Genomic DNA, 22,138 nt, shown 5'->3' with positions numbered 1-22,138 from the left:
TTCTTTCAAGATCTGCAGCTTCTACCAGCTGCACACTTTGCCTGAGAATCGCTGCTTCTCTTTCACTTAACAAACTCCTAATCATACTCCAAAATCCTGCTCAAATTTTCTCAGGAACCCTTTCTTAATTCTGTTTGTATTTATCTTCCCCACATGCTGGATACACGCACATTTTAGAATAAGTAGCATCCTCTTGTTTTTATTTATTGAGTTATCTTTCTCCCCACATAGTCCTACCTCCAATTCATTACATTTCCCAGTGCCTAGGAACCAAAGGAGGTACAAAAAATATGTTTAAAATAAAAGAACATTCCCACCAACAGTGTAAGAGGGTTCCCTTTTCTCCACACCCTCTCTAACATTTATCACTTGTAGACTTTTGGATCTCAGCCATTCTGACTGGTGTGAAATGTTACTTCATTGTGGTTTTGATTTGCATTTCTCTGATAATGAGTAATGTTGAGCATCTTTTCATGTGTTTGTTAGCCATCTGTATGTCTTCTTTGGAGAAATATCTATTTAGTTCTTTGGCCCATTTTTTGATTGGGTCGTTTATTTTTCTGGAATTGAGCTATAGGAGTTGCTTGTATATTTTTGAGATTAGTTGTTTGTCAGTTGCTTCATTTGCTAATGGGAGAATGGCATTGAAACATGTATAATAACATATAAGAAATGAATCGCCAGTCTAGGTTCGATGCAGGATACAGGATGCTTGGGGCTGGTGCACTGGGATGACCCAGAGGGATGGTATGGGGCGGGAGGTGGGAAGGGGGTTCAGGATTGGGAACACATGTACACCCGTGGCGGATTCATGTTGATGTATGGCAAAACCAATACAATATTGTAAAGTAAAATAACAATAATAATAATAAAATAAATAAATAAAAGAACAAATGATTTGAATGTTTTCCCGGGAGAGTTTATTACATCCACATCTACCAGTAAAAATTGTGTTGATCTGGACAATATTGTATATCTCAAGGTAGCCGTTTTCTCTAAGATCACGTCAAAAGATCACGTGTGGCAGTTTTCATCTTTTCCTCTGCTCCAGTGAAAGTTTAGACTGGTGCCATTGACAAAGCCCCAGTTCCTCTCTGCTCAGCCTTTCAGCTCTTGTCCAAAACACCTGCATTAGGACGGATGGCCCAGGAGGCAGCGGACAGAGTTTTGGCTTCCATGTCAACACCTCAGTTCAAAGGTAAGCAGCAGGCGTCTTTTTTTTTAGAGCAATAGCCTAATTGGAATTCCATGTAATTACAAAATTTTTGACATTTGCCATCGCCTTTTATGCACCTGACGACTTTGAATCCTGGTTCTGTATCTGTATAAAGAAACAGTCAACGTTAGCATCGTAAGACCATCTCAAGAACCAAACACTAGTTATCTTAACCCAAAGGCGTACGGTGGAGAATGGCAAGGGATAGGAAATGGACTTCTTTTGTCTACGATCTACCATCAAACTCAGATCCTTGATTCTGGCTTAAAAGTCACCTTCACTCTCCCTGAAAAATGAACTTTCAATTCAGAGGCAATTGGCAAGAGAAACGGTGAGGGATGCTTTAGGACACCAAGGTTGTACTTTAAATAATCTATAAGTTGTGTAGAGGGACAAAGAAGGACTTGCTGAGGCCAAGGGTGACGTACGATGGCCTCACGAGATGTGTCCTAAGTGCAGGGGTGCCTGAGGAAAGAGGGTGGAGCCACCCTTCGAGGGAGATGACACACTTGGGCCCGGCAAGCAGGGGCGGCAGAGGGTAGAACTCAAAGAGTTAAAAAGATGTGCTTTCTCCCACTGCTGTGAGAGAGTGCCTGGATCCGATACCTTAAACATGAGTCAAGTTACCGGAGTAACTGTATTGATATCTTACTTGGTACTTCAAGTACTGAAACTGGTAAACAAATTTTTCTCTTAAATAATACATTATGGTGCAATGATGAAAGAAAAAGCTGGGAGACTTCCCTGGTGGTACAGTGGTTAGGAATCCAACTTGGCAATGCAGGGACATAGGTTTGATCCCTGATCTGGGAACTAAGATCCCACCTGCCTCTGAGCAACTAAACCTCCTGCATGCTGTGACTGAGACCTGACCCAGCCAAAGAAATAAATAAATTAAAAAAGAAAAGAAAAAGTTGATGAACACAATGAAAGCAGAGGCACAATGTCAGAGACTTAGAAGTAAATGGGGAAGGTTTCTGATGGATACCATGCCCAGGGTGCTCTGTTTATCAGAAGCACTTGCCGCTGACGTGAGATTTGACCATTGAGATCTGAAGAGGTGTTACCCTCTTCCTGTCCTAATTTCTATCATCAATAAGCCTTACAATTATTTGATTGATCAATGAATCAATTGATCAATCAAATTATTTTCTTATCACTTCATTTTCAGAACAGTAGTTTTTTTTTTTTAACCTATAAAAACCTGAATGTAGGGAATTCCCTGGCAGTGCAGTGGTTAGGATTCAGCATTTTCATTGCCAAGGCCCTGGGTTTGATCCCAGGTTGGGGAATTAAGATCCTGCAAGCCATGCAACACAGCCAGCCCCTACCCTGCAAGAAAAAGAAAGAAACCCTGATACTATCACCATAATCGAAGTCATAAACACATTCATCACCTCCCCAAATTTCCCTGTGTCCCTTTGTTTTTGTTTTGTTTTTGTTTCTCTTGTGGTGAGAGCATAAGATCTACTCTCTTAACAACTATTTAAATGCACAGCCCGCACCATTAGCTCTAGGCTCTATGATGCACAGCACACCTCTAGCATCACTGAAACTTTAATCCTAATGGACAACAGTTCCACTGACTTCTCTACCTGCTTCCTCTGGGAATCCCAGAGACGTTGCTATTGTCTGCTCCTCTGTCTTTGCCTGTTTTCAATACCCCATAAAGTTCATGGTTTTGAGTTCAAAACTGTAAGATCAAGACCAGGTATATAGCTCTGCTTCTTCCGAGAGAGAGTTATCTCCTCAGATCTATTAACCATTGAGTTAAACCCCAACACAATCCAAAGATTGTTTGCATTATGGCTTCGATGGCAGATGACCCCAGAATTGTCTCAGCTCCGCTGAGAAGTGTCATGCTTAGGGTGCTCTGTGCCAAAGCTGCACAGTAGTCATCGTTAGGGATCCCTTTCTTTGGGGGATCCAACACTCTCTATGTGTTCACTCTGTGGCTTTATCTAGTGTTCAGATCTACTCAAAATCATCCTGTCTTCGGGGAACTACTGTATCCCTCCAAGTGCCCCAGTCTCAGGATGACACAGGTCGCTTGCCTTCAGGTTATTCTGGAGTAGGCCTTTGTACTGTCTGATTGTCCTCTCCAGGTCCTTCCAGTGGGAGACAGAAGGGACACACCTGTCACCCAACCGAGGAGCTCATTCTCACTGCACCCACACACAGTCCAGACCGCCATTCAATCTGCATCTCTAGTCACCAAAATGAATTCTAAAACATTCAGAAAACTAGTACTCTGACTGGAAACAAGAGAAGATAATATTGCAGGCTCTGGAGGAAGAAGTTCTGAATCCACACGACTTTTCTGCTGCTTAGGTTACCGTGATTTAAGAAAGAAACTCTTCAAGGAGCTGAGAGTTGCCTGACCTTCAAAAGGAGGTGATAAAGCCTATCTTCTAAGTGTATGTGAGTTCTAGCAAAGCACCCAGCACATCGCAGGTGCTTATTATACACAAATCATTGTCCTATTAATTAAAACAGGTGGGACATACTTTGGTCCTAGAAGCCTCTGGCCCTGGAATCTTCTAACCAATCAGTAGGAGCAACTGGAGGAAAGATGGCAGAGTATCTGGAGACCTTTGGCTGGCCCAGCTGCTAACAGCTCTGCCATCCCCTCGGGACAGCCCACTTGTTCTTCTCAGTTTACTCAGCTGCAAAGCAGGGACAATAATAGGGCTTATCTCCTAAACCTATTGTGAAGATTAAATGAAATTATGGGAAGCAGTTGGAACAGACCCACATAATGTGAGCAGAATGTAAATATTATCATTATTGTTTGTGATAATGTCCTAGTCTTCTGGATTGCCTCCGTAAGTTATAAGGAAAAAACGATCCAGTGTTATGATCGATCCTGTACCATAAAGGCAAGTTTATAACAATATTTTGTCCACTGAGCACTGTTTTCATGAAGCAAAGCCAATTCACCTGAGTATTGACTCAAGACATCATTACTGAACCTGAAACATGCTAAGTCCTGCTCTGCGTGTTGGGCTTTACACAGTGAATGTGGCAGCTGATCTCTAATTCTCTGCTCAGGTTTACATTCTCCACCAGTTTGCACGTGACTTTGGAGACATAGGGAAAGCACACTGGGGACACAGAAGTCATGTGGTCCAGAACCTCCAGCAGGCAGATCACAGTCTGTGGACCACTCTGAGAGCATCACAGTCAGTCTCCAAGCCAACTGTGTCACACTCTGCTTGCACTCTCTTTGCTTGATGCTTCCACGTTTCACAAGACCTTTGGGGGTCCTGCCCTGGGGGGCTGTCATACCCCTCCCTAACTTTCCCCACAGGCAGAGCAGACTACGTCATGCATGTATCATCTCAGGACACTCCACCTCTCAGCCCACCTGCCCCCACAGTCACCTCCCATCCATTCTTCCTCTGAAGGTCCTGCTCATGGACTGACCCATCCCGGGCTCTGTCACTTACCCGGGAAGGGGGGCTCGCGAGGCACAAGGTAGCGCTTTACTTGGTGGTGAAGTGGGTGAGACCTGTTTGTTCCCCGTCCCGGGGATTCTTCTTGTTTCCTGGGACCCTCGGGGTCCTGGTGGTTAGCATGTGTGACTCCGGAAAGTCCTGTTTCAGGGTAAACACACAGCAGAGAATGTTCACAGACCCAGGACAGCGAGAGGCTTATGCTCCAAGAGACGAGCGAAGACTGGAAGTGAGAGGGGCTGGAGAATCATCCATCAGTGGTCATGTGGGACGGACACGTCCTGGGCCTGCTGTCCAGCTTAGGTGACAACATGGCCTGTGTGCTTCCACATTTGCTAGGTGGGAAGATCTCATGTTAAGTGTTGTAACCACAGGAAAACGACAGCACAGAGAGCAACACAGAAGCTCTGGGAGGCACAGAGGCATCCATCCCCTTGGCCATGGGGACAGGGCCACGGGTGTTTGCACACGCCCAAATTCATCACATTGTACACATAAGTAGGTGCAGCGCCCTGTGCGAGGACCATACCTCAATAAAGCTGCAGAAACAGCAAGGGGAGGATGGATGGAGTGGGCTGGAAGAGGGGCAAACATGACCTGTGTGTGTGAGAGGCAAAGACAGAGAGGAGCAATGTCTGAAATGGGAAGTAGTGGAGCTTGAGTCCCAGTGGAAGTTAAGCTGAGCAGCCGCCAGGCTGTCACCAAGGTAGTCGTAGAGACCCCCTGAATGTCAAGGTCCTTCCTGACACACACTGTTCTTCTCTGTAAGGGAAGGAGGTGCTAAAAGGATGAAAAAGCACAGTCAGCACTGGGAGCCTCTCTCCTGGGAAGCTGCGCCACCAGCACCTTCAGAGCGTCTTTGACCCAACTCCCCGGAGGTCCAGTGGTTAAGACTCCACCTTCCAATGCAGGGGGTATGGGTTTGATCCCTGGTCTGGGAACTAAGATCCCACATGCTTTGGGGTGCACCAAAAAAAAAAAAGGGGTTGTTCACAATCTCAGGCAGAGACACCTGCTGAGCAACCCACCAGGAGCTGGGCTCCCAGAGCTGAGTTGCTCAAGGCCCAGGGGACTCCTACCCTGGAAATGACCATTGCAGAGAGACCCTGGCCCTCAGGCCCAGGTCCTGTTTCTGATTTACCTGGAAAGAGCAGAACCACAAGGAGAAGAGTGGATGGAGCGAGGAATTGCTTCATGTCGCCAAGGAGGCTGCAGCCCTGACATCCAGGGCTGGCTGAGGGCGGGTGGGCGGCAGGGAGGGCTTCCTTTATAGCCGGGCTGGGGGGTGCCGGCTGGGAGGGGCTGCAGCTGCAGTAACTTCCTACTCACAAAAGCACACAGGTAGATGCATTATTTTCCCATCGCTAGCAGAACAAACATTGAGCCATTTTTCTCAGGAAGTAAATAATATGCCTGAATGCCTTGGGTAGGTTTAGTGAATAAGATATGTCAGGGGAGGAGGAGATAGGTCAGAGGAGGAGGAGAAAGAGGAGAGAGGCAAGAAAAACGGCATTAAGGGAAAATCACCAGTTTCAAGTGGTGATGGCTAAAGCATTGCTATTCGTTAAAATGACATAAATAAAGCTGTCACAGTACTGCTATCTTGTCCTCAGAATGCATCTTCAAAAATGATGCAAGTTTTACAGTATATGGGCAACTTATTTCTACATGTTTGCTTTGCCTATAAGAAAACAACTCCGACTGAAGCAGACCAGTATCATTTGAACTCTGGTTGGCTCTTAAACTGTGTTAAAGAGTTAGCACTGAATTTTCCAAGTATGGTAAGAGCCCTCTGGTCACATTAAAAAAAGTTCTTTTCCCTGAGTTATATATTTCAAAGTATTTTTCAACGATGTGATAGAACATGGTGAGTGTTTTTGGAGATAATCCAGGAAGGGGAGCTTATTGAGGAAGAAACAAGACTGAGTCCGTGTTGACGCTGGGTGACACTAACAGGAAGGGTCACTTTTCATTTTGGGGCGAAAGGGCACAATCAGCCTCACAGCTCGTAGGTGGCATTGAGTACCTCTATTAGGAGACACCAAATGCGGGATTATTGTTCTCATTTTAGTGGCTGTTGACATTCGTTAGCAGATCACTCTTTCCCTGGGCGTTTGCAAAATAGTGATATTCTGTATCAGCCCTCCTTCATTTATTAGCTGGACTACTCACTGAAGTACAGTTTGGGCAGGAACCCCAGGTCCAGTGTTTTATCACACCTCTCACTTTTCAGGTTAAGGAGGCCGGGAGCGCGCACCTAGCCAGGGTCGGAAGCGCTCTCTGCTGCCATCTGCCGGATGGAACCCTCCACATACACCCACTGAGGTCAACCCTTCTCACAGAGCATCTCTGGTTTGTCTCCCTGGAGGTCTGTGTTTTGAATTGCAGTGTATGCCAGACAAATTGCACTCAGTATTGATTTATTCCATTTTAATTAATAAAAGACACGTATAACTATTGAGCAGAACTGCTGATCAGAAAAGAAACCCAGTGTTACAAGATCAATCAGTATGATTCAAGCAAAAGAGTAAAATGATGTTCACTTAGGCTTGTGGCGGACCGGCCGCGCTTCTGGCTCACCTTCTGGAGTGCTGAGACAGTCCTGTAAGCCGCGGTGCTGCCCTCCGCCGTCAGGCAGAGGCCTGTGCTCGCCGCGCCGCCGGCCCCGGCTCTGCGCGTGCGCGTGAGCGCCCTCGGCCGGGCCTCACTCAACCAGACGACTGGGTCCGCTGGGGAGGGTCCAGCGGGAAGGCCCGGAGAAGGGAGGCTCAGAGGTCTGGCTGGCGGCCATTTCTAGGAGCCACGCTCCCTTCGGCTTTCTGTCCTTCTGAGGATTCAGGGAGTTGACGTTCCACTTTTTCAAACAGCACGGATAGGTGTTGGGGCATTTGCCGACTCTGAACTCTTGTCTCTTACAGTTCCTCCGGCAGCGAGCAGTCCCGTAGCCGCATATCCTGCCCGCGTCAAGGTCACTTCCCACTGAATAACAGAATGAGGCAGGGGGTGATTAACTGCACCCGAGGACCAAGAGGCAAGGCTCTGGCAGGAGCTTCGGCCCGGAGACTGAAGCCGACCGGACGGCGCCGGGAGCGCCGGGCACAGACACAAGATGGCCGCCGCCCGGCGACGCCCGCCTCCACCGTCCGCGCGGATCGGCCTCACCACCTCATGTGCTCCCAGCGTGGCTTTACTATTCATTTATTTTTAACTTAATAGGTTCATGTCACGCTTCTTTTTAAAATCCCTGCAAAAATTTGCTATTACTTTTTCTTATTAAATCCAGCCAAGCCTGTTAGCTCGGCCCACAGAGCTGGCTGCTCAGAGCCTGGGCCTGCTCTTCAGCCTCCAGCTGGCCCCCAGCGGCCCTCGCTCCCCCACGTCCAGAGGCCCCTGGCCTCCGCGGGCTCCTGCACACCAGCCCCTGTCTGTCTCAGGGTCCCGCACCGCCAGCCCCTTCCCACTGCCTGGAACACTTTCCTCCTCTTCGCACAAATAACCTTCCCCTCTCTACCTCAGTGTCAATGGCAGGGAGCTCTGCCTGGTCCTCCTCACGAGGCTCAGTGCCCCAGAACTGCTGTCTTCCTGACGTAATTTTTAAAAATTATTTCATAACCTGTATCCCAAATAGTGTGTGTGTTTTAAGTAATTTGGTCTTCTCAGTTGAATTCCAGGTTCCCTGAGTGGGAGGAGGATTTTGTGTTCATGCTCACGATTGCACACCCAGGACAGGTACACACGTGTGCTTCATAGTGACCTGCTGGGCACATGCCTGCAGAGACTGGACTGGAGTGAGTAGAGGAGTATAGGATTGGGGAGAAGGAGGTGGATTCCTGATCCTGTGACCCTTGACCGAGAGCAGAAGCGAGAGAGGTGGTTTCCTCACCCAGTGTGTGCTCTGAGGCTGAACAGTCAGCGCTCACATGACAAGCTGGTCGCATCTCACAGCTGAGCCAGGAGGGCCCTGGAAGCACAGGTGATGGTGGGAAAGTGGATGGTGGATTGAAAGAACCTCCCTCCAGAACTTTGCCTAAGGCGGCTCTACAGCCAGGTGCTTCCTGGCTTTGGCAGGAACCAGACGAATGCATTTCAGGGTGGACCAAGTGATACTAGGTCTTTCTTATATAACTGATCATCCTCCTATGTACCCACTTTCCTGCTTCAAGAGCATTTCAAGGGGCTGCAGGTATGTAAGAGCCAGGGTCACTGAGAGGAGGAGCGGCAGAGATGTGGACGGCTAGTCATGGCAGTCTGGACTCCACTCCCCCACTCTCCCCCAACATCGCCCACGTCCTGGGGCCTTTCTCAGGCTCAGACTTTAGTGGTTACCCTGCCCCAGCCCTCAGTAGCGAAACTCAGGCAATGGTGACCAGCTCAACATGAATATCCCCTAGTCCTGGAGGGACCCCAGACCCAGGTTTCTGTGGCAACAGGTTCTTTGTCTTGTGATCACAGGTCAAAGGGAAGCTGGTTTTTGATAAATAAATTACCACCATACTTTGACAGGCCTAGAATATGCTGATAGCAGGACTTCAAAGAGGTGTCCGTGGGAAACAGCCCAGAAAGAACAAGGAAGGAAGGAAGAGTTAAGCTAAACATGAATCCTCCAGGATAAAGAAATAACCCACGTGAATTACTGCAGGAACTCACTCTAGATGGGGATAAGGTTGGGTACCCTTTGGAGCTTTGGAAATCCACAAAATGGTTTGGAGAGGATCAGGGAGTTTCTCCGAGTCAAACAATTGGTATTGTCCCAGCACAGCTGGACTTGAGGCTCGGAGGACCTGACTTGCCCTCACTGTGCTGTAGAGCATTTGGCTCAGCCTTTAGGAGGTGGGAGTTAGAGTCCCTGCCGAAGCTAATGGTTTGCCTCTGGGTACACAGATTACCACAGGGGTCAGGAGATTGCCAACGTCTCAATGTAACTTAGAAACTTTCTCAGCAGTGTCCAGAGGCACCTGCTATTTGTGCTATCCATACGTTTCTGTTCTGCCTACTGAAATCACAGCATTTCTCTTCATCCTAACCCTCAGACTTGATATGAAAATTTTAGGAGTGTGAGTGGGGTCCCTTTCTGTGCAGATCGAAGGTTTTCAGGAGCAGATGGGGGCCATCGATGGGAAGTGGCGAGGCAGGCATCTCTTTCCACAAAATCCCAAGTGAATAACTGCAACTGTCCTGCAATGCAGTCAGGACGGTTAGTGAATCCCCCAGTGACATTTAAACTCCCTGCATTTCTGAGTCATGAAGCTCGCTGCCGGGAGGTGTACACCAGCCCAGCCTTTCACTACAGATTACTCCTGGTCTCAATCAGGGCTGAGATTAAAGATTGATGGAAGAAGATGGCAGCCCCTGCAGGATGTTTATTCTTAGTCAAGCTTTTTCTTCACCCCCTGTCCTCTGCAGTTCCCTAAATTTCTAGCTGAGAGTCTCTTTTTAGTTGGAGAACCTTGGGAGAGCAGAAGAAAAGTGGTTAAGAGCAGGACAAGGATCCTCATGGTCTCTTGGTTGCTGGAGAGACACAGAATTGAGTCTTCAGGGGTCACCACAGGGCAGGAGAGGAGCAGCTCTGGTTACGGCAGAGTGATGCTGTAGACTGCCCACGCTTACCAAAACCAGCATTTATTGGGACTTCCTTGGTGGTCTAGTCATTAAAACTCTATGCTTTCAGTGCAGGAGATGCAGGTCTTATCCCTGGTCCAGGAACTAAGATCTCACATGCAGTGCAACATGGCCAGAAGAATTTTAAAAAGCAACATTTAGTGGTGAGCACTCATGCAGCATGAAGGCAGGTGCTAGGGACAGCCCTAGTGGCCTGGAGACAGTGCTCAGGATGGGGGGGGGGGGTGGGGAAGACCCTCGATGAGGAGTTGTTTGTGCCTCCACTTGTTTCCCCATCTGAAACAAGAATTGGATCTAGATGATCTCTTTAAGATATTCTTTGATTCAGATGAAAGAACTTGCAGTTCTGTTTCAGTTCTACTGGCATTAAATTGCCCCAGGTAAATTGCAGCCTGGGGCTTCTTAGCAGCATGCATGCTAAGTCGCTTCAGTCGTGTCCGACTCTCTGCAATCCCATGGACAGCAGCCCACCAGGCTACTCTGTCCACGGGATTCTCTAGGCAAGAATACTGGAGTGGGTTGCCATTTCCTTCTTCAGTCAACAGCATAGGCCTAGTGCTCTTTGATGATGAGCCTCAGGGAAAAGACAGCCTAAATTCAAGGTCTGACAAGCTGTGAGAGTCTGACGAGCAGGAGAGGTGGAAAGTCCTGAATGCCCCAGGCCAAGATCCAGCCCCTTCCTCCTGGGTTTTAACTCCAGGAAACCCACCAAGTTATCCCAGTGGAAAAACCAAAAACACACCCCCACTGACTCTGGCAGGAAGAAAGGAAGAGTAATAGTGTGAAATATGTCCAGAGAATTCGCTACAAGAACTCACTCCCAGGGGAGAGCATCGCTAGGGCCACAACCCATCCTGAAGAAGGGGCTCGCCCGCTCCAGCCTTCCTGCCTCACCTCAGTGTGGGGAAGAGGGGTCGGATAGGCTGAGAAATACTTGTGAAGGTGGCTCTGCAGAGACACAGGGCAGGAGAGGACTGGGCTTTAATTGTAAGATTATAAACTGCTTCCCTTCCCCATATCCACGGGGCTCCAGTGTAGGAACAACAGGTCACAGATACAAAAGCTGCATATACAAACTATTTAAAAAGGACTTGTGTGAGTGGAGTGAGTCAGACAGGGAAGTAGAAACATCATATGACATCCCTTATATGCAGAATCTAAAAAGACATGATACCAATGAACTTATGTACAAAAGAGAAACAGACTCACAGACTTAGAGAATGAACTTACGGTTGCCAGGAGAAGTTTGCAATGGACATGCACACACTGCTCCATTTAAAACGGATAACAAAAAAGGACCTGTGTAGAACAGGGAATTCTGCTCGACGTCATGTGGCAGCTTGGATAAGAGGGGAGATGGGAAAGAATGGATACATGTATGGGCTTCCCAGGTGGCTCAGTGGTAAAGAATCTGCCTACCAATGCAGGGGACATGGGTTCAATTCCTGGGTTAGAAAGATCCCTTGAAGGAGGACATGGCAACTCATTCCAGTATTCTTGCCTGGAATATCCCATGGACAGAGGAGCCTGGAGGGCTACAGTCCACGGGGTCACAAAGAGGATGACTTAATCCCTTCGCTGTTCACTTGAAACTATCACAGCATTGTTAATCATCTATGAGTGCTAAGTTGCTTCAGTCATGTCTGACTCTTTGCAACCCTATGGATCGTGGCCAGTCAGGCTCCTCTGTCCATGGGATTCTCCAGGCAAGAATACCTGAATGGGTTGCCATGCCCTCCTCCAGGGGATCTTCCTGACCCAGGGATCTAACCTGGGTCTCCTACATTGCAGGCAGATTCTTTACCACTGAGCCACCAGGGAAGTTCTTTTACTGGAGTGGGTTGCCATGCCCTCTTCCAATCAGCTATATTGCAGTACAAAATAAAAAGTTAAATAAAATATAAATAAAAAGGAGTTGTTTCCAGGGAAACCAAAAATACCAGGGAAGACAAAAACAAGGATGTCAGAGGAAGCTGAAACTTCTGATACCTACAGCTGCAATAAAGAGTCAATTCAGCCCAACTCCCAGTCAGATTAACATAAAACCTCACACAAGTCCTCATAGTCTGAGATAAATGTCCTAGGGTACAACTGCTGCATTCTTTGGGTGCTAGAAGTCTAAGTTTTAAAAAGGATACCAAACTCTTTTCCAGAATGCCTGCACAATTCCACATTTCTATCAACAACATAAGAGTGATCTAGCTTGTCCACATTCTAGCCAGGATTGTCTAGAAATAGTGGTCACCAATTTTTTTTTTTTTTTTTTTGCCATTCTGGTAAGAGTATATTAATGGTTCATTGTGATTTTAATTTGCAACTCTCTAAATGTTAATGATATTTAACATCTGTCAGTAAAATATCTGTCACATGTTTATTTTCCAGTTAGGTTGCTTTTTGTTTTGTTTTTTTTTTTTTACTAATGAGTTTCGAGAGTCCTTGATATATTCTTGATATTAGTTATTTGTTTGGATATATGGTCTTCAGACACTTATCCCCAATCCACAGTTCATCTTTTCAAACTCTTAACAGGATATTTTGCAGAGCAAATTTTGCGAGATCGCATGTATTTTCTTTTTATGGATCTTGGTTTTTTAGCAAGTCTAAGAACTGTTTGTGTAGCCCTACCTGCTGAAGATGTTTCTGTGTTATTTGTTTGCAGTCATGTGTGACTCCACAATTGTCTCAAAACAGAAAGATGTCATTAAAAGGGACATTGGTTCCAATAGAATTAAGCACATTGACCTTGAGGAATTAAAAGGGAGGTAAGGCAAAATTTCTGACCCAGCAGGGAACCCAGGTTGGATCTTAAGCCTAGGGAACATGACAGGGAGTCCTTACCTGTCATGAGTCCTTAGCTCTCCTATTACCTAGTTCAGATAAGGACTGAACTAGATAACATGAGAGTCTAGAGTCAGAAGGTGATCTGGCGGTTAGCCAGTTCCTAGGAAAATAGTAGAAAGTCAATGTGGGACCAGAATCGTGGTCACTGGAGCTACTAGCAATTATAGAGATATTGACAATCTCTGTGCCCATCAGCAAATTCGATTCCAGACTTATAGATAAGGAACAAGTCCATAGGAACTGTCTCCAGCTACAATTAAAGGCAAGGAGTCAAGATGATAAATTTAGACAGGTGTGTAACACAGGATAGTCCTTGATAAATTGATTGTCTATTCATATATCATTAATATAATTATCCATCTAAATATGTGTTCATTTTTCATCATTTATCTGTCATCTGTCTATCTCAGTAGGTTGGTAGAGTATGACAACGGCCTGAGAGCAAACTAGAGGTTTGTTAATTACAATAACTTCTAGTCCCCTTTTAGAAAGAAATATCAGGTGGCTTAGGGACAAGCCCCTTATCAAAAAACCACAGAAAATTAAGCCAAGAGTCGGGAACCATCAAGGTTAGCTACTCAGATTCCCCTTCTAAGTGAAGCAGTTGACAAAGGGATCAAAGACAGCCATTTATTTTTATTAAAGTGTCTTCTTACTGGAAGCCAGTGTAAAAGCAAGATGGAGCTGGATCATTCCTGTTGCTCTGGGATCTTAACTGCCTTCCTTACCACACACGGTTGGAGTGCCACACAGCATTTCAGAGACTTCTGGCAGAAACCTATAAGTTCTTCATTTATCTGACAAGACTCGATGCATTTCCCTTTAAGCTTGAAGCACTTCTCGTCAAAAAATCCACTCCTGGCTACACAAGGAAGAAAGAGCCACCTGGATTAATTCTTCTCTCACAGACGCCTACTTACCAGGTGCAGTCATTTAATCAACCAATGAGGATTTCTTTATGAGTTGTTATAGTGCCTCATCTCAGTAAGTGAGATGGCAGTGCGGGAGTGTTTTCCATTTGATTTTCCTGTCGTTTTGTCACACAGGATGAAAGGCCAGGAAGGACAGATCTGTCTTCCAGCATGTTGGATTAGGTTGGGCTGGGGAGGTGGGGGGAACTTTGGGAAACAGAAGCTAATGTTCTTTTATCAAAATCTGTTGGGACATCATCAACTTGTTCTTATAAACACCTGTGTTGGTAAGCTTCCCCAACACACTCTCGAAGGGCTATTTGGTGAGGGTGGAGCAAGACCCGAGGCTGGGGAGATGTCCCAGGACTGCATTGGAAAGAAGTAAATGCATAGAAAGCAAAACGTTTACTGTAGTGGATAGAAGTTGAGAGATTGCTTTAAGAGGCTCAGTCTCATTTTCTCACCACAGTCCATCAAAAGTGTTCAAGACCAGGAAGGTGGACTCTGTTGGGAGTGGTTCTCCCAGACTTTCCTTCTGCTGCTCTGCACTGGAGGCCAGTTCTGGCCTTAGTACTCGATGAAGAGCAATCACTGGAGTAGCCAGTTTCAACTTAAAGACAGGCAGTGGATCTTTTCTTTTTTTTAACATTTTGTTTTGCTTGTTTTTTATTTTTTTGGCCATGCCATCCCATGCGAGATCTTAGTTCCCCAACCAGGGATCAAACCCGTGACCCTGCAGTGGAAGCACAGAGTCTTAACCACTGGCCTGCCAGAGAATTCCCCAGGCAATGCATCTTGGCAGTATCAACATTTTAGAGTTGCACAATTTGGGTGTATGTAATGAAAGTGTCAGATGTACACAAATTGCAATTCATGTCAACTTATAAAGGCACCTAATTCACATACCTATAAAATTAAAACCAGATGGATTAGTGTCAGCATATGTGCTAATCATATGAGCATCAGCATGTAAGTTTATAAGTTTAAACACCCCAGTATTTCAAAGCTCGGTGAACGCTGGCTCCCACCCCAGGAAACTATACTCCTTCTGCCGTCCTAACAGTAGAGGGCTGTCTCAGGCCAGGGGCGCTGGACCTCACTCTGACAAGAGTCCTTGTATTAGGTCCAGCTCACAGCGATGGCCCAGAAAGAGAACGCCTCTGGAATGAGCATGCATCCTCGTGCCTACAGGGCTTCTTCTGGATCATCACAGACACCATCTAGAGGGTGACATAACCCCGTGCCTGCCTGTGTGTGCACGCATGGCTTATTGATAGGTCAGTTTCATTTAGTTACATTAGATAACTTGATAGTATATCATCTTGTGTTTATTAAGCATGAGTGATCTAGAAAGGGTGCCTTGGTCAGTTGCCAACGTGTCCACCAAAGCCAGTGGAAGGAACAGTTTAGGTGCTCAATCCCCACATGTGTACTTGTCCTAGAATCCGCTCACACAGGGTAACTGCAGAGCAGGCCAGAGACATGCACAGCGGCCATGGGACTTCTGAGCATCATGTCAGGGGTATCACTGGTATTTGGTACAAACTCGGACTCACTGTCTGTTCTAGAAAGCCCTTCGATCAGCTCTCCGGGATGTGGGACGAGCCTAGCCTTGGACTATACTTTTGAGTGGGATCCAAATGGAGCCCCTTGGAGGTCCTGGGGTCGATGACGGGGGTTCTGATTGGGAAAGGACCTTTCCCCTCCCTGGGGTGAGACAGACCCAGCTTCATGTCCTGGCTTCCCTCCTGCTTCTCCACAGGACTTTGAGGAGCTGCTCAGCCTATTTAAAGTTTAACTTCTTCAGCTGTGAAATACATGTAACATGTATTCATGTACTGAATTATGTAACATGTATATAACATGTATTTGGCTTGGCCTTCCAAGCCAAAGAGGTTTGCTATGAATATCACTAAATTAGAGGTAACACGAGTCTTTCTTAAAGGCTCTGGCACTGGAGAGAGACGTGCATTTCATTACATGACGGCTTCGTCTCAGCATCCAGCATTACAGCCTGTGATTAAGGAATGGCAGTTTAAGCTTTCCTGTTTTAAGTGCTAACACCACGACCAGCGTGATACACAGTGTCTCCAAGCTCCACCCCCTTTCTCATCCATTTCTTCCTTCCTCTGCCTCTCTTCCCTCCCGGTCTTAATCTCTATCACAACTACTTTTTAAGAGATCCATCAATGGCTAACCTTGCTTTTAATTTTTTTTCCAAGTTTTTGTTAGTGAGCGTAAGACTGGGGAGGACCAAAAGGTACCTTTCCTGGCATATTGTGATGTCTTCAAACCTGTGACAGCCCATCCTAGACCACAACAAATGCAAAGGATTTGCAGCAGAGGCATTAGAGGAAAATAGCCTCTGGTCCCCTCTGCAGGGCTCCTGGGCCAAGAGGGCTCACAGCATTCTAGAGCTGACTGTGCCCGGGAGCTCAATGAGACAGATCCTCTCTCTGGGCCTCCACCTCCGATAACCTTCCCTGCCAAAGTGCTCGTTTTACCTGGGGCCAGAAAGAAGAAGACAGCAAAGAGAAAGAGGGACGTCCTCATGACTTGCAGGTCTCGAGAGATCAGCACAGTGACCACGAGGCAGGAGCAGCAAGCACCCACATTTATAAATTTCTCCAGCCCCATAGCCTCTTGATCAGTGAGGTGTGGCAGAAGCAAAGATGTGCCTGTGCTCCTTTCAAGGTAGCCCACGGACACTTGGGTGGAGAGGAAGACTTGAACTGTCCACTTTAACCCTCCCCCTTGGGAGAGAGGGAGCGCGATGCCTCTCTTTAGGACAACGCGGAATTAGGGGGCTATGCATCCATCCGCATGGCCCCACTGCTATGATGACTGCTAATGTCAAGATACCTTAGAAGTATTGAAACAACCATAGAGGTCCCCCAAAGAGGGGATATATGCATACATATGACTGATTCACTTTGCTGCACAGCAGAAACTAACACAACATTGTAGAGCAACTATACTCCCATAAAAATTAATTAAATCGACAACAAGCCAACCACAAACGCCTCAAAAGCTATGTTATGCAAAGGTGGTTTTCATATGTGATCTGGATAAGTTCACCAGTTCACTTCCTCATGTTCTGCTGATATCAATAAGTGACTGAACATATAAATACATTCGAGAAAACAGACATGTTTCTGAGCAGAAGAATTCCAGTGGGTACTCGTGGATACTCCTGATCCAGGAGCTGGAGCATAATTATTTCAGTTTAAAGGAAAGTGAGTTGCTTTCAAAGAAGAGACTGTGCGAGGAGAAGAACAATCATGTAAGACTGGGGGCGTCTGGCAGGACAGCCTGTCTGGTGGTCAAGGTCATCTCGGGAGGGGTCCGTCACATTCGCATTATGTAACCCCGATGTGATGAATGGGTTGGGAAGGACACACCACCCTTTGTTCTCCTTCTTCAAACCCCAAACACAGTCCCCGTCAGGAGAAAACATCAGAGAAACTGGAATCCTGGCGTTTACCACCTAGTCATGTCTTACTGTGACTTTCTCTGTTTTGACAAGTGAACCACGGTTATTAACATGAGTAACTTTCAACATGGATGTTAACATTGGAGGCGCTGGGGGTAGTGGGTAGGTGGTGACACTCTATAGTCTTTGCAACTTTCCAGGAAATCTAAAATTTTTCCAGACTAAAAACTGCATTTTAAAAAGCAACTGGGGAATATCCTAACTTCGGCTTTGTCAGCATGTTTTTGTTAGATATTTCTTTATGCATATCCAGTTAGGAATGATTCACCAAAACAATGTGTTTTCTCCTATTTCTTTCCAACCTCACCTAAGCAGACTGAAGCCCCCAAGCAAAGACAAACTTCTGGATGTTTTCAGTGATACACAGTTTCATTTATCTTATCTACTATCTTGTCATCTTGTTGATTTTTTAAATTTATTTACTTGTTTTTTGGTTGCACTGGGTCTTTGTTGCTGCATGCGGGCTTTCTCTAGTTGTGGCGAGTGGGGGCTGCTCTCTAGTTGTGGTGCGGGGCGCCTCAGTGCGGTGGCTTCTGCTGTGGAGCACGGGCTCTAGAGCATGAGCTCAGTAGTTGTGGCTAACGGGCTGGGTCGCTCCAGGGCATGTGGGATCTTCCTAGACCGGGGATTGAATCCCTGTCTCCTGCATTGGCAGGCAAATTCTATACCACTGAGCCACCAGGGAAGCCTGATATGGGTATATGGGTGTAACTTTTCATACCCATAGGACTTCCCTGGTGGCTCAGACAGTAAAGTGTCTGTCTACAATTTGGGAGACCCGGGTTCAAGCCCTAGGTTGGGAAGATCCCCTGGAGAAGGGAATGGCAACCCACTCCAGTATTCTTGCCTGGGAAATCCCATGGACAGAGGAGCCTGGTAGGCTACAGTCTATGGGATCGCAAAGAGTCGGTCACGACTGAGCGACTTCACTTTGCTTCACTTTCATACCCATGGTTCTGTGTGTGTGTGTGTTTGGTCTATTAGCTCCCTAGGTTATTTCATCCATTTTCATAGCATTACTTATATTTTTGTCCAAACCTTGAGGCTTGTGGTATCTTAGTTCCCCAACCAGGGATAGAACCCAGGTTCCCTGCAGTGGAAGCAAGGCGTGCTAACCATCAGACCCCCAAGGAAGTCCCAATACCCGTGTTCTTAATGAATTAAAGAGATGTGGTAGTTATGGCTTTGGTCTTCCCAGTGGGGTTGTTACAGGTTCAAGGACTCAGAAATAACTTGGCAAAATGACTGCTACCCCTCCCTCTCTCCTTGGGAAAGTTAGGGAAGTGACACTCCACGCTTCTCGAGCTCTCACAGGGCACCAGGGTTCCTGGGCACATTCCACGTGTTCAACTCATTCTTGTCATCATCACACCAGATCCTCAGACCAGTCGGAAGAGGTAGGAGAGTGACTGTGCTCACTCTCAACAACTGTGAGCTGGTCCTTGCTTGACAGATGAGCTTGCTGAGCTGGGAGAGTGGGCTGGGGCTTCCTACTCCCTGCACCAGGACTGAGCTGCCTTGATCTCTCAGCTCCTGGCCTGGCGTCCCTTCTACCAGCCCAGTAGGCATTCCCCCAACACAAGGACCTGTGGAGGCCAAGGGCATCACCCCGGTCCTTGATCCTGGGAAACGGAGCATGTAAGTGTACTTTCTTTATGGATTCACTTCACTGACCAAGAGCACATCACATTATTTTCAAATATAAGGGAGCCTCTCGTCCTCTCAAAGGAATCCCAAATCTCCCTTCTGAAGATTCTTCCCAGAGATGGCGCCGAGCAGGAAGATGTTTTATTTTGTCTTGGCCTTTTTCTTCATGTTGGCTCAATTTCCGTCAGGTAAACAAGAGTAGATGGGATTTTGATGGGGCAGATCATAAAGCTTGATGACTCTTCTATGCACCACCCTGAAGAGGAGCCATGCACTTCAATGCACTTCTCATGGCAATTCTTCAACTAGCAATAGCATTTTCGAAAAGCAAACTATGATTCCTTAAAAAAAAAAAAAAAAGAAACTTATTGGATACCAGGAGTTCCAGCCTTCAAAAATAGAATAAGATTCAACCTCTGTGAGTGTTATTTCCCTGCATTGGTTTTCATATTCAAAATGTGCTTTGTTTTGAATTTAGGGTGCCAGGCAGGACTCCAGTATTCCCAGCCACTTTCAGCAGGTAAGATAAATCCCTTTTTTACTTTTAGGAACTCTGGCCCTGTCAGGTATCTTGAACTCCCAGAGACAAGGAAGCCGTGGAAATAGAACTGCCTGATATCCCAGACCAACTGATATCCAGACTAACTCCACCTTTTCTTCCTCTTGTTCTAAGCGTCATATCTGGATTTTTCCATTTCACAGAGAAACCTCTTTGTTACTGGTTTGTCATTTTGGTCATGGTGCTTTGGATTTCATGGCTGTTCTCATGACATCATGGTACTAACTAAACCAAGGTCACAGGACTAAGCTTGTGCCAGCCAATTAACACTGCTCTAAGAGCACGCTTACCCAACTCTTAACAGCCTCTGCTCCTAAATCCAGTAAACTGTGTCCTGAATGTATACCAGTGGTCTAAAAAGGGCGTCAGGGTGGTTCAGTGAAAATCCATCACCACTGCAGATGACTTGGTCATAATGAATAGCCCAGTGATCTTTTTTTGTAAACTCACCCAGTACAGGAAAAAAGCATATTATAAACAGAACTGAAAGAAATATTCCTGGGTAATTCTAAACAACATTTAAAAGTGTTCAGACAGAATTTCAGAGTGGGAGAGTGACTAAGGTTGCCTCTATCACTGAGTGCTTACTATGCCCCAGGCAAGCTCTTAACAACTTTATGCGCATTATGTCATTTGATCTTCAAAACATCCCTTTGAGGCAGATATTATCATAACCACCATTTTTATGGAAGACGAGACTAAGCAGTTTAGTGAGGACACATGGCCATTACCTGGCCCAAGCAAAACTGAACCTAAGTCTTGAAACTCTACCCTCAAAGATCTTTCCAAACCACAAGATCTCTCTCCCATTTTCATTTTGTAACTTTTGCAGCAGCATCAGGTATGTATTTTTTTATAGTTCTGTAACTTACATGACATTGTCCAACTGTGCTTATACTTTTGACCCATGCAGTTGTTAAACACACAGAGAAAGGGATTGCATCTTCCTCTTGCTTAAACATTGAATTCCCCCTCTATTCTGAAAAAAGTGGAGGTCTTTGGAGATGTCCAGGCTGTTTCTTGAAAACACTCTTTACAGTCATAAGCACAAACCCTCCCTTCTTCTATGGCCTTGGGGCCTTCCCTCATTCCCAGAGAGTCCTCAGGAAGGTCAAGTCAGCAGCTCTTTCTTGGTGCAGGTGATATGTCTCCCTGTGAGCCGTGCTGGCTTGGTCGGGGCAAATGCAGGAAGATATGCGCTGAGGACGAGAAGATTGTTGGAAATTGCAAAGTGAACTTTTTCTGTTGCCGGCGGAGGATCCTGTAAGCCACACCAGCTCTCTTCTGGCTTTGGAAATGGGACTGGAGGTTCAAGGAACGTGGAGAGAAGTTATGTAGCTTAACCTAGTCACACAGTGAGTGTGAATTCAGGATCATTCTCATTTCCTTCTCCCTTTGTTTTGTTCCTTTGCCTCTTTTTGAAGATGATCTCTAAAAAGGTTGCCAGTGGGGAAAGAGAAGGAAGGAAAGAGGGGAGTAGGAGTTGGGGGGTTAAGAGGTATGAACTGTTATGTATAAAATAAATAAGCTATAAGTATATATTGTGCAGCATGGGAAATAAAAATATTTTATAATACCTTTAAATGTAGTATAATCTATAACATGGAATCTCTATGTGGTACACTTGAAAAAATGTAATACTGTAAACCAACTATACTTAAATTTAAAAAAAGTCAAGACATGAGTTGGTACCTAACAGCTACTCACACAGTCAGATACTATTACTATATATTTATAGAGTCCCTTATACTTATGAATCTTGCCCGTATACTTTTCTCATACGACTCACAAACATCCTATATGGTAGATTTTATTGTCCTCATTTATATTTGAAGAAACTGAGACCAGGGAGGTTGTCATTTGCTCAAGGTACTAGCTGGAAACCAGCAAAGGGTGTGCAGACCACCACCGTGTTCTGTGTATTTATCCTTATGGACTAATTCTAACGCAAAATAAATGGATATGGCAGCCACATCACTGTTAATGGAGTTATAGTTCTGTAACAAATTGCTTTTTTCCACATCATTTCTTTTTGTACCAATATGTTGTCACTCACTTACTCCAGTACTTATGGTGTATTTTTATTGACTATCTTTGACATAAAACTATGTAAATTCAAGACATACATATTAGTTTGATACACTTCTATATTATAATATGATTCTGTTGTAGTGATGTTGAGTACCCCTATCACAGGATATACTTATCCTTTCTTTTTACTGTTTGGATAATTAAGTTTTAGTCTCTCAGCAAAACTGTCTGTATTCATTATACTGTGCATTAGATCTCTATGGCTTATTTACTACCTGTTGCAGGTCGGTGCCCTTAAACAGCATTGACTTCAGCCCTCCACTCCCATCTCCTGGTAACTACCATTTTACTCTGTGTTTTACACGT

The 22,138-nt window shown here is 45.8% G+C and overlaps 2 protein-coding genes across 2 annotated transcripts; one reads left to right on the top strand and one right to left on the bottom strand.

The window, feature by feature from the left end:
* Positions 1 to 13,201: 13,201 nt before the first annotated feature.
* LOC120865596 (beta-defensin 106A-like) lies at positions 13,202 to 16,595 on the bottom strand. Its single transcript, XM_040242876.1, has 3 exons — positions 16,547 to 16,595; positions 13,860 to 13,993; positions 13,202 to 13,231 (listed from the first exon to the last, which is right to left on the bottom strand). Exons 1-3 carry the CDS (start codon positions 16,593 to 16,595, stop codon positions 13,202 to 13,204), a joined length of 213 nt encoding a protein of 70 aa, XP_040098810.1.
* Positions 16,596 to 19,300: 2,705 nt separating this feature from the next.
* On the top strand, positions 19,301 to 21,113 carry LOC120865595 (beta-defensin 105-like). The gene is made up of 3 exons (XM_040242875.1): positions 19,301 to 19,370; positions 19,661 to 19,702; positions 20,881 to 21,113. Exons 1-3 carry the CDS (start codon positions 19,301 to 19,303, stop codon positions 21,006 to 21,008), a joined length of 240 nt encoding a protein of 79 aa, XP_040098809.1. The 3' UTR covers positions 21,009 to 21,113.
* The last annotated feature ends 1,025 nt before the right edge of the window (positions 21,114 to 22,138 follow it).

This window comes from Oryx dammah, unplaced genomic scaffold (assembly GCF_014754425.2).
Source record: "Oryx dammah isolate SB20612 unplaced genomic scaffold, SCBI_Odam_1.1 HiC_scaffold_7, whole genome shotgun sequence".
Taxonomy (NCBI): Eukaryota; Metazoa; Chordata; class Mammalia; order Artiodactyla; family Bovidae; genus Oryx; species Oryx dammah.
Note: the sequence above shows the minus strand (reverse complement) of the source record. Positions and strands in the feature narration are given on the sequence as shown.